At 35.6% G+C, this 13,001-nt stretch overlaps 1 protein-coding gene across 2 annotated transcripts in view; it reads left to right on the top strand.

The window, feature by feature from the left end:
• Positions 1 to 13,001, top strand: part of MRPS35 (mitochondrial ribosomal protein S35) — a 30,984-nt gene that overhangs the window by 6,216 nt on the left and 11,767 nt on the right. For both annotated transcript variants that reach the window (XM_084877256.1, XM_084877257.1), the window contains exons 3-5: positions 1,017 to 1,184; positions 4,313 to 4,373; positions 10,650 to 10,789. In XM_084877256.1, the coding sequence (XP_084733382.1) occupies positions 1,017 to 1,184; positions 4,313 to 4,373; positions 10,650 to 10,789 (369 nt within the window). The remainder of the gene's footprint in view (positions 1 to 1,016; positions 1,185 to 4,312; positions 4,374 to 10,649; positions 10,790 to 13,001) is intronic.

Genomic DNA, 13,001 nt, shown 5'->3' with positions numbered 1-13,001 from the left:
GGGTCATCTTTGAGAGACAGACTCTCCCACATATTCCCAGGAAATAGGTACCTAAACCAGAATATAGAATTATTTTTGACGATGCTTTTAATAGTCATGTAGCCTGTGATATGTGCATGAATATTACTATTTTGTTCTCACTCTGTGGGCATCTCTGTGGAGGAATCTAAATTATAAAGTTACCTGGCATGGAGTCAAAACAAAGGCATGTTAATTGGACATTAAATGGCATCAAATTATAATTGTCTAATGTAGTCATTTTCATAAATATTACTAGCTTCAGGACATGCTACACTAGTATTGCTTAGGTGGGTATTGCCAAATTTTGTCTCTTTAAACCATGTGCTGGTCGTCCCCTTAAATTGAGTGTATTATATACTAGAGGCCCAGTGCATGAAATTCGTACATGAGTAGGGTCCCTAGCGCCTGCCTGCTGGGGCCTCTCTTCGTTTCCATGCCTCCCCCTGGTGGTCTGCACACGTCAAAGAGAGAGAGAGAGAGAGAGAGGGAGAGGGAGAGGGAGGGAGAGATTGTGATTGACTAAGCTATCATGTAGTTATTCCCTGGGCCTACAAGGTATATAATTTCTTATTATGTGTTTATTCATTTAGTTTAATCTTAATTTACTTATTTCCAAGTTCTTGATGTCACCTCATAATGACTTCCATAAAAGGAGTTTTAAAAATTATTTCAAAATATATTGTTATTCACCTCCTTTAAATAAAATGTAAAAACTTTGCTATAAGTCTTTGTAAATAAGTAAGATAGATACGCTTTTAGTGATGGAAGTATTATTAAAGGGGATAGCTCTGTTGCCCCAGAGAGTTTGAGAAAACAGTACAGAAATATTTAGGTAGATTTGGTATTTTTCATTTGAACAGCAGCAATTTTGTGGGAGGTCAGATTTTACCTATGTTCAATTCTGCTAGTGTTTCTCTTAATTGCATGCTTTCTTTTGCTTTAAAATTAAAATACGTGTTTATATTTAAAATACTAAACTGTTTTATGTTTCTTAGGCACTACCTCCTAGGACAGAGAAAATGGCTGTTGACCAGGACTGGCCTAGTGTCTACCCTGTTGCAGCACCATTTAAGCCCTCTGCAGTACCTCTTCCTGTTCGAATGGGTTATCCAGTAAAAATGGGGGTGCCCATGGCAAAGGAGGGAAATCTAGAACTTTTAAAGGTAAGATAAGTTACTGATTCATTGGCTAAGACCTGTGTTCAAATAAACAGTGATCCTCCTCCCACTGCCCTTACACCTCTTATACTTCCAAGGTTCGGTGTATAGCAGCTTCTTGTGTGTTTTTTTAAAATATGTTTTTATTGATTTTAGAGAGGAGGGAGAGGGAGAGAGAGATTGAAGCATTGATGAGAGAGGAACTTCAGCCTCCCACTGGGGATTAAGCCCACAACTTGGGCAATGTGCCCTGATCAGGAATCAAACCAGTGACCTCTTGGTGTATGGGTCAACTCTCAACCACTGAGCCATACCAGCTGGACTTGTGTTTGATTTAAACATTTTTCTCAGGTAATAATGAATGCTATATTTTGATTATCTGTGTGTGGGGGAAAAACAAACAAACAAAAAAAAACCTCAAAAGAATCCTAGGCATTTAAGAATGTAACTGCCCTAGCTGGTTTGGTTCTTTGGATAGTGTCAGCCCACAGATTGAAGGATCCTGGGTTCATTTCTGGTCAAGGGTGTGTTCCTCAGTTGCTGGCTACAAGCTGGATCCTTGGCCCCAAGTTGGGGTGGGTACAGGAGGCGACCAATAGATGTATCTCTCTCACATCAATGTTTTTCTCTCTGTGTCTCTCCCCCTTCCTTCCATTCCCTCTAAAAAGCAATGGAAAAATGTCCTCAGGTGAGGATTAAAAAAAAAAAAAGAATGCCATTAATTGGTCCTATGGTTTCCCTTTGGCTTTTTCTTTTCTACTAGGGCCCAGTGCACAAAACTCATGCATAGGGGGAGAGGTCCCTCAGCCCAGCCTGCACCCTCTCCAATCTAGGACCCGTTGGAGGATGTCCGACTGCCAGTTTAGGCCCGATCCCATGGGCCTGAACTGGCCGTTGGACATCCCTCTCGCAATCCAGGACCATTGGCTCCTAACCACTCGCCTGCCTGCCTCTGCTTGCCTGATCGTCCTAACTGCTCTTCTCTGCCAACCTGATCACCCCTAACCGCCTCTGCCTTAGCCTCTGCCACTGTGGCTTTGACCAGAAGACGTCTGGTCTAATTAGCATATTACCCTTTTATAGTATAGATTGTATCTTTTCTGTATTGTACCTTTCAAATGGAACTAAGAAAAGTGAAATAATGTAATTTGAGATTGAGAATGAGGGGGGATGAAGGTTTTACTTTTAATAGAGAGATTTTTAAACTTTCTGTTCAAAAAGGTAGAATATTATTTAATATTATTGTTACTATCCTTAAACTTCATTGCTTGAAGCAAAATAGATCATATTAAATGCCTCCACAGTGTTTATAAATGAAGTTTTTAAAGAAAATATAAGTATGCTAAGTCTGGGAATGCATATCTTAGATGGTTTCCTTTTACATGCCATGGAATTATCATCAACAAACTTTATCATTAAATGAGTCTTTTTGGAAAAAAAAAATTTTTTTTGCTGAAAGATGATGGTGAAAAATGAGATGGTAATATGGAGAAGGGGTTATCTTCTGCTGAAGGCAGAGGTAAATGAAATTTGGAAGTGGGAATGTTTTAAGAAAACAAACATTGCAGAAACAAATGTTTCTTTCTAGTGAAGGAGAAGTGAACTTAGTTTAAAGAAAAGTCTTCAGAAAATAATCATTGCTGAGAGAGGGTAGCAATATGTTTGTAATAATGCTACTGATTGTGAATGGCATTTTAATAAACATAGGAATCCAAACATTTAATGTATGCCATTCCTTTTAAGAATCACCTGTAGCCCTAACTGGTTTGGCTCAGTGGATAGAGCATTGGCTTGTGGACTGAAGGATCCCAAATTTAATTCTGGTCAAGGGCATATCCCCAATAGGGGGTGTGCAGGAGGCAGTTGATCGATTTTTCTCTCTCATCGATGTTTCTAACTTTATCCTCTCCCTTCCTCTCTGTAAAAAAATCAATAAAAAATTTTTAAAAAATCACCTGTATACTTCATCCAGTGAAGTGGTTCATTTCTAGTCAGTGCCATTAGATAAGTTTATTAACTGAGTTAATATATGCAAAGTGCATAGAACAGTACATATATAAATGTTATGTAAGCATTAGCTGTTATTTTTTCCTTTTATGATTTTAAGATTATATTTTTTTTTTTTGCTTCAGAAATACAAGTATAGAAAAATTTCATTGACTATTTTCTCTTGATTAAAATAAACGTTTTCTGATCAATACTTAAGATTCTTTGCAAAATGTTTGGAATAACTTTCTGCTTGTTCAAATCTTTCTTTCCAAATGAGTCTAATTAACTAAAATTTCTCTTAAGTTGCTTAACATTATTCAAGAAATGTATAGTAAATGTAATTATTTATTTGAAGGAATTAAATCTCTGACTTTTCTTTAACTTCTAATTGGCCCTGTGAATGATTAGGTGGGCTCTTAATAGATCATCATATAGTATATATTACCAACTTCATTAAATTGTTCAGTTAAGGTTTGCTAGCTTCATTCATTCATTCAGTTCTAAAATGTCTATTAAGTACAAACTGGAAAATGTATCACAGAGCTATGTAATCCTAGGGAATTAGGATGATTAAATAATGATCTGTGCCCTTTCAGTTCTATAAGGGAAATGTGTACACCTGTAGATTCATGGCAGAAAGAATACTATATAAATGATATTAATTTTTTCCACTGTTGTCATTTTAAAATACTTGGTACTGAATCATATTTCAAGGAATTTCCTTTTTGTTATTGTTAGATAATCTTCACCTGAGGATATTTTTTTCCATTGATTTTTAGAGAGTGGAAGGGAGAGGGAGAGAAAGAGAGAGAGAAACATCATTGTAAGACACATCTGTTGGTTCTCTTGCACATACCCTGACCTGGGCCAGGGATTGAACCTGCAGCGGAGGTACATGCCCTTGACCAGAATTGAACCTGAGATCCTTCAGCCCACAGGCCAACACTATCCACTGAGCAAAACTGGCTAAGGCAGAAATTTATTTATTGAATTCACAACACCGGTGACAATTAATATTGTAAGAAACAACCTCATTTTATATATGATGTCTTGTTGAGCTTATAATTTAATTGTATGAGCATATTGTCTTTTTTCATGGTTTTAAGACAGTTGGCTAATTTGTCCTTTAAATTTTTCTACTTTAGATCCCCAATTTTTTGCATTTGACTCCTGTAGCAATTAAAAAGCATTGTGAAGCTCTTAAAGGTAAGTGGTTATTTTGTAACATAATTGACTTTGAACACAAAATTATGAATCTCATTTCTATTGATAAAGGGGTTGATTCATCAAGAGTATACAATGTTTATAAATATTTATGCACCCAACATTGGCACACCTAAATATATAAAGCAATATTAACAGAACTAAAGGGAGAAATAAACAGCAATACAGTAATAGTAAGGGATTTCACTACCCTACTTTCAACAATAGATAAGTCATCCAGACAGAAGAAAATAAGGAAATGTTGAACTTAAAAAAACTACACATTAGATCAGGTGGACATAACATTTATGGAACACGCTATTCAACAGCAGCTGAATATACTTTCTCCTCAAATGCACATGAAAATTTTCCAGAATAGATCAGTTTAGGCCACAAAACAAGTCTTAATAACTTAAGAAGACTGAAATCATTAAGCAATTTCTCTGACCATTGTGGTATGAAACTAGAAATCAATTACAAGAAGAAAACTGGAAAATTCACCATTAATGGAGATTAAACAAAATGCCCTGAACAAACAGTGGGTCAAAGAAGAAATCAAAAGAGAAATGAAAAAATATCTTGAGATAAATGAAAATGGAAACACAACATACCAAGCCTTATGAGATTTAACAAAAGCAGACCTAAGAGGGAAGTTTATAGCAATAAATGCCTAGATTAAGAAACAAGAAAGATCTCAAATAACCTAATTTTACACATTAAGGAACTAGAAAAAGAAAGACAACTAAGCCCAAAGTTAGTAGAAGAAAGGAAATAACAAAGATCAAAGTGGAAAGAAGTGAAATAGAGACTAAAAATGACAATAGAAAAGATAAATGAAACTAAAGCTGGTTTTTTTGAAAGAATAAACAAAATACACAAGCCATAAGCTAGGCTCGCCAAAAACAAAAGAGAAAGGACTCAAATAAAATAAACTTATAAATGAAAGTGGAAACATTTTAACTGATCACAGAACTACAAAGGATCATAAAAGACTACTGTGAATAATTAATTATACACCAACAAAATGGAAAATGTAGAAGAAATGAATAAATTCCTAGAAACATTTAAACTATCGTGAGTGAACCATGATGAATTAGAAAGTCTGAACAGACTGATTACTAGTAGGAAGATTGAATCAAATCAAAACCCTTCCAATGAAGAAAAGTCCAGAACCCGATAGCTTTATTGGTGAATTCTAAACATTTAAACAAGAATTAATACCAATTATTCTCAAACTCTTCCAAAATATAGAAGCAATATTAACAGATATTTCAAATCTATTTTATAAGGCCACCATTACCTGAATCCAAAGCCAGACATGAACTCTGCAAGAAAGAAAATTACAAACCAATATCTCTGATGAATGTAGATGCAAAAGTCCTCAACAAAATAGTAGCACACTGAATTCAACAGTACATTAAAAGGATCATACACCGTAATTTAGTTGGATTTATTCCAGGGATGGAAAGATGGTTCAGCATTTGTAAATCAGTGCAATAACACCACATTAACAAAATAAAGGATAAAAATTATATAATTATTTCAATAGATGTAAGAAAAACATTTGATTAAATTCAACATCCTTTGATGAGAAAAATTCTCAACAAACTACCTCAACATAATGAAGGCACAACTAATATTATACTCTGAGTAAAAAACTGAAAGCATTTCTTCTAAGGTCAGGACAATACAAGGACAAGTCACTTTTATTCAACATAGAAATTTTAGCCAGAACATACAGATAAGAAAAAGAAAGACATCCGAATTATAAAAGAAGTAAAGTTGTCTCTAATTGTAGATTACATGATATTGTATATAGAAAACCCTAAAGACTTCACCCAAAAACTATTAGAAGTAATAAATTCAGTAAGTCACAGGATACAAAATCAATTGTGTTTCTATATACTAACAATAAACTCCCAGAGAGATAAATTAAGAAAATCTCATTTACATAAAAAAGAATAAAATACTTAGGAATAAGTTTAATCAAGGAAGTGAAAGATCTATGCATCAAGATGAAAGAAACTAATGAAGATACAAATAAATGGGAAGGTAGTCTGTGCTCGTGGATTGGAAGAATTAATATTGTTAAAATGCCCATACTGCCTCTATAGATTCAGTAAAATTCCTATAAAAATTCCAATGGCATTTTTCATAGAAATAGAAATAAACAATACTAAAATTTGTGTGGAACCATAAAAGAACCTGAACAACCAAATCAACCTTAAGAACAATGATTTCAAATTGTATTACAAAGTGGTCGTAATTAAAGCAATATGTTTGTTACTGGTATAAAAAAACAGATCATTGGAACAGAATGAAGAACCCAGAAATAAACCCACTCAAGGATGGTCAATTAATTTTTATGACAAAGGGACCAAGAATATACAATGGGAAAAGGATAGTCTCTTCAATGAATGATGTTACGAAAACTGGGTAGCTACATGCAAAGGAAAATCAACTCAAAATGAATTGAAGACTTGAATATAACAACTGAAGCTATCTTCCACATGCATGGAGCTAAGGACAAAACTTTTTTTTTTTGCTCATGATTTTATGTATGCTCTTATAATAAGTACATATTCCAATTTAATTTCTGATCTCATTTTCATTGGACTGTATCTAGAATAAGCAAATTTGAATTGTTTTAGATTCACGACTATTAGTGATTGAATGTATAGTTTAATTTAAGAGTTAGTACCTTTGTGCCCTAGCTGGTTTGGCTCAGTGGATAGAGCATCAGCCTAAGGATTGAAGGGCCCCTGGTTCGATTCCAGCGAAGAGCACATGCCTGGGTTGCGGGCTGGATCTGCAGTAGGAGGTGTGCATGAGGTAGCCGATAAATGATTCTCTCTCATCGTAGATGTTGCTCTCTCCCCCTCTCACTTCCTCTCTAAAATCATTAAAAATATGTATTTTTAAGAAGGTATTAGGAAAAAGAGATAAAGAGGTCTTGAAAAGTAGGAATAATTATCTTACTCTTGAGGTGAGAAAAGAAAAAAAATCTCTTCTATCTCTTTTCATTTATATAGTGTTCTGTTTGGGGACATTAGGGTGATTTTCAGTCCCTTTAGGTTATATGTTTTTGTATCTGTTAGTGCCTGTTTATTTGCGGGGGCCTGTTGCGGCGGGGCCAAACATGGCAAGGATCTCCCTTTTCCGTGTCCAGCATGGAAAGAGAGATGAATGAACTGGTCCTAAGTGGAGGTGGCCAGGGATTTAGAAATAAAGAAAGACTACACAGAGATAGATTTAAAGCTGGGAGGTGGGTGGGCTGCCATCCTGTCTGCTGGAGAGGCAGGAAGAAAACTATGACCCCTCAGCGCACTTATTTTATACCCCCAATACCAGAAAGTAACACCAAAACTTAGGATCAAAAGAACTTATTTGCATTCTTAAGTATGCCCTAGCATTCCTGTTGCTTGTCTGAATTTACATATCTAGACCCGCCCCTGCCAACACTTGGGCTTGATATGAAGGCCAGGCTGATTACACTTTCTGCCATCTTGGGGAAATGTGTATCCGAGCCTAGGCTCTGCCAGTTGCTCGGACTCAGCTGACAATTTAAAGGAAAATGCGCCTTCCCAGGCTGCCCTCTACAGTCATTACACTGACACAAATTTGTGCTCATTGAAACAAATCATATATCACTTTTTTAATCCTTTGTAAGTCTAGGTGACAAATGCATTGCACTGATAAATTGCGTTTTTAAAAACATTATTTTTTAAGTATGCATTTGTAATTTTGATCATTGTAATGAGATAGTTCTAAAGTGCTTTATAGTTTTTAAATGTAAGGCTTCCATACAGCACATTCGGAAGAGTAGCATTATATTTTACAGTGCTTTTGAATGTTTTAATCTTTCCTTAATTTTGCCTTTATACTTCTGCCAGTTTCTGGATGTAGATTATATCTTCCAAATAACTCAAAGGCTTTTCAAATATTTCTTCTCAGTTTTCTTTCAAAGTAGGTCAGTTTAGATTTTATATCTAACTTGCAGATGGAAAATCTGAAGTACAGGAAAGTTAGGTAATTTACCAAAATTTTAATAATCAGTGGCAGAAGTTAAGTAAAAAACCAAGGTTTTCTGAAGTCTAGTCATTACTCTACCTATCAGATGAATAAAGGCTAATAGAGGCCTATTAGGTACTTTCCAGTTGGCTGCATTCTTTTAAACATGTAATCAGGCCATTTAATAGAAAGGCTGTAATTATCATCTGGTGATTGAAATGACTTATTCAGAGTTTTAAAAAAAAAGATTCAGTACAAACTCAGTAACTCATAAAATTCCCCAAACTAGTTTCTCTTATTAAGTACTTGCTAGGCAGTGTTGCATCTTATAGTGTAAGATGTTGGAATTAGTCCATAATAGGAATGAAATTACCTCAGTTATTTTATTTCTTTTGTTTAAATGTCAAATTGTTCTTTTTTTTTTTTTTAATCCTCACCCGAGGATATTTTTTCATTGATTTTTAGAGTGGAAGGGAGAGGGAGAGAAAGAGAGAAACACCAGGATAAAGAGACATCAATTGTTGCCTCCAGCATGCCCCCCACTAGAGCCGAGAGCCTGCAACCAAGGTATGTGCCCTTCACTGGAATCAAACCCGGGCCCTTCAGTCTGTAGGCTGACACTCCACTGAGCCAAACCGGCTAGGGCTCAAATTGTTCTTAATTGCAAAGATATTCTCTTTCCCTTTCAGGTGTGAGTATTGATCTTTCTTAAATAGGGTGTTTAGAGAATGGTATGAGCTGTATATTCTTATTTGTTAACGTATAGTTAGTCCCAGATCTTGGAAAGTCTCTCTAACCCAAAATGACATTTTGCTGACTCTGATATTAAAGCTTAAAAAGGAGCTAAATAAAATACTTACTGTAAGAAAACTGTGAGCTTGGGGAAAGTGTTGTTGGCAAAGTACCTTTCACTGTTCCTTAGACCATCATCTAGAAGAGCTCCCGTGTCTGCCTATGATTGTGACCAGTCTCTCTTGCAGTCTGCTTTTTTGGAGAAAGAGGGATCTCTGAGGTCTAGTAGGTTTGACCTTTGGAACCAGCTACTTTTAGCTATCCTTAGAATGAGGCTGTTTAAGGAATGAGGTTGCCATTGAGGGGAACCTGATAGTGCCTGGAGTTTTCATCCCAAGCTTGAGCCCTCCCTCTATCTCCCAACTCCGTGGTCAGCAAACTGCGGCTCTGGAGCCACTTGTGGCTCTTTGGCCCCTTGATTGTGGCTCTTCCACAAAATACCACGGCCTGGGCGAGTCTGTTTTGAAGAAGTGGCGTTAGAAGAAGTTTAAGTTTAAAAAATTTGGCTCCCAAAAGGAATTTCAATCGTTGTACTGTTGATATTTGGCCCTATTGACTAATGAGTTTGCCGACCACTGACCTAACTTAATAGGAATAAGGCAAAATGAAATCCACTACCTATCTGTGGAGTCCCTCATTACTGAAAGCTATGAGAAGCGGGGAGCTATTTCCTTTCCTTCTAAGGTTGTTTTGTTTTTTTCCTCCTCAGTTGAGGCCTGAGTTTATATCTCTGTATTGTGGAGATAGATAGTGGGTCATGTTCACACTGCTTAGAATTTCTTACTGTGACCCAGGTTTCAGACCAGTTCCACCTCCTCTCTAGTCTAGATGTCTTACCTGAAAATGAGGACAAGTCTGTACCTCTTAACATTTAGTCACAGTGGCTCAGAAATCACATAGAAGAAACATGAATTACCATAAGGACCCATTTAAGGCTGACCTAGGCTTTTGGACCTGTTTTATCTTGAGGCCCTATTCAACTCTATATCTGAAAGACTGTTGATCATATCTCAGTTTTCTCTTAGAGCTTTTTCAGAGCTTCTTTTAATTCCCCTCAGCTATCTTTAGAAATCTTCATTTGGAATTGAATAATAATATCTATTACCTTTTCAAAAACAGTATTGCTCTGGGCCCTCTGAACTGTATGGTGTTAAGTTGGTAGGATGAATTAAAACAGGTATGTTCAAAGCTGTAATAAGCTTCCATCAAGTCACAGTTCCCTTTTAACTGAACAAACTGCTCCCCACCAAACCTGAACTATTTAATCATTCTCTTAATTAAATTCCCTAATATGATTTACCTAAGAAGAAAAGGGATGAGAGTTGATGATACATCTATGAAGTCCAGAGTAGAATTTGTCCTTCCATTTCCTGTAAACTGAGAGTGATCTTGCTCAGTAATTTGGTTTTGTCTGCTAGCATGCATTATAATGAGAATTTACTTGCAAAATTATAATTTAATTTTTTTAATTCTCAGATTTTTGCACTGAGTGGCCAGCTGCACTAGACAGTGATGAAAAATGTGAGAAGCATTTTCCAATTGAAATTGACACAGCTGATTATGTTTCAGCAGGACCATCTATTCGAAACCCCAAAGCACGAGTAGTAACCTTAAGGGTAAGAGATGGTTAAAACTGATACATATTTATTATAGAAAATTTAAACAATATAATAGTGTTTTGAAATATAAAATAAAATTACCTGTAATTCCACTACTTATAAATAACCACTATGGACTGTGAGAGCTCAATTTAGCGTATGTGCAATCTACTTTTTTGTATATTAATGGGATGATATGTATTTTTCATTTAGTAATACGAATTCAAAATTTCCCAAAGATATTAAAATTTATATTATATTTAACTAGAGGCCTGGTGCACGAAAATTCATGCACTCGGGGGTCCCTCAGCCCAGCCTGCACCCTCTTGTAGTCCGGGAGTCCTGCTCCAGGAACGGGCCCTAAGCTGCAGTCTGTCCTTCCTCTGCAGCAGGCAACTTATTTCACTGTACCCACTGACTGCTGCCGCTCAGTGTGGTATCCTTCATGGTATCATGGAGTTCAAGGCATGACTTAAGCAACATTGTGAAGGTAATCAAATACTATACAATATTATTTAGAGATACTCAAGTTTTTAAATTCAGGGAAAGATGGTACATATTTCTTGATATTTTAAAAGTAGTTCAGAATTAAAACTAACTTAATATTGGTATAGGACTTTACTTAAAAAGTGCTTTCTTTGCCCTAGTTGGTTTTGCTCATTGGATAGAGTGTTGGAAAAATGTGGGCTCGATTCCCAGTAGGGGGCATGCAGGAGGCAGCTAATCAATGATTCTCTCTCATAATTGATGCGTCTATCTCTCCCTCTCCCTTCCTCTCTGAAATCAATAAAAATATATTCTTTAAAAAAGTGCTTTCTTTTATTTAATCTGACTTATTCCTAACAAAAATTCTGGATCCTTTCTGTTTTATAAATGAAGAAACAGGAAAATCAGATGAATTGTTTAAAGTTAGTTAGCCAATAAGTCGCAAATCTAAAAATCAAACACCAGTTCTTGTCTTTTGTGTAATACCAGAGTTCTTTAACTAACTGCACTATTCTTATAAATAGAAAAACTATTTTGCACACTTAGGCATTGGTCAATTAATATAGCTCTTTTAAATATGAGCATTTGAAGAAACATACAAATGTAATAACCACAGCCTTGTATATTAAAGGTCAACATTATTTTGGTTGTAATGTTAATAGTACAATATTGATTCTTTAAAGTAGGGGTGTCGAACTCAATCAGAGAAGGGGCCAAAATCTAAAATCCAGCCTAAATCGCGGGCCGAATGGTTTACTGAACAGTCATAAACTGACAATGTCATAAACTGACAGCGGAGTGCAGTGATGACAGCGCGGTGCGGGCCACATTGCAAGGCCTGGCGGGCTGGATTTGGCCCGCGGGCCTTGTGTTTGACATATGTGCTTTAAAGTATAGCAACTTGAAAAAAGAAAGGCCTAAAGATTCTTTTGAATTTTGGAAAAAAGAATAATGACAGATGCCACTCAACTTCAAAATCAGAGCATTATCCAGGTTAGACTCCAGTTTTGCAGTGCCGTTGAGTGCTAGCAGGTGGCGTGAGTGCACCACACAGCTGTGCCTGAAATGTTCATGAGTTTCTAGCATAAACTCTATATAATTTTTGAACATTAAAATGTTAATGTAAACAAGTTTTAAAGCAGTTGTTACAATAACGATCAACATTGCTGCCATTTTTTGACTACTCATGAAAAGCTTAAATTTTATAAATGCTACATTTTAAAATTTTATTATTAAACATGATTTCATTGAAGAGAGTTTTAAAAGGGGGAAAAATCTCTACATTCTCACTATCCTAATGTAAAAACCATTCATTTCTTTCTATAGTATCTATTCATATGTGCATATATTTTCATAAGTATGATCATAATGTAGGCCTTTTTTATGGTTTTCTTATAAATCTCCATATTTTTAATAATCAGCATAAAATTGCTTATTTTACCAATCAAGCTGATAAACAGGTTGTTGATACATATTCTTCCCAGGGGACTATGGAAATTCACATTGTCATCAACAAATAATCATTCTATTGGATTGATATTTAATAATCAGTATTCTTTTAAGACTGCATTTGCATTTATTTGTTTTCTGTTTTCTCTAGTTCAAATAAACATTCACAGTGCTTATAAAAACAGTATACTCTCTCCAGTTTTCACTTACGTATTCATTCAGCAAATATGTGTTGCATGCTTTTTAAGTGGTAGGCCATTGCCAAGAACAAGACAGACATCATTCTTACCCTGAA

The sequence above is a fragment of the Pipistrellus hanaki genome (assembly GCF_964339955.1).
Source record: "Pipistrellus hanaki genome assembly, chromosome: 3".
NCBI lineage: Eukaryota > Metazoa > Chordata > Mammalia > Chiroptera > Vespertilionidae > Pipistrellus > Pipistrellus hanaki.
Note: the sequence above shows the minus strand (reverse complement) of the source record. Positions and strands in the feature narration are given on the sequence as shown.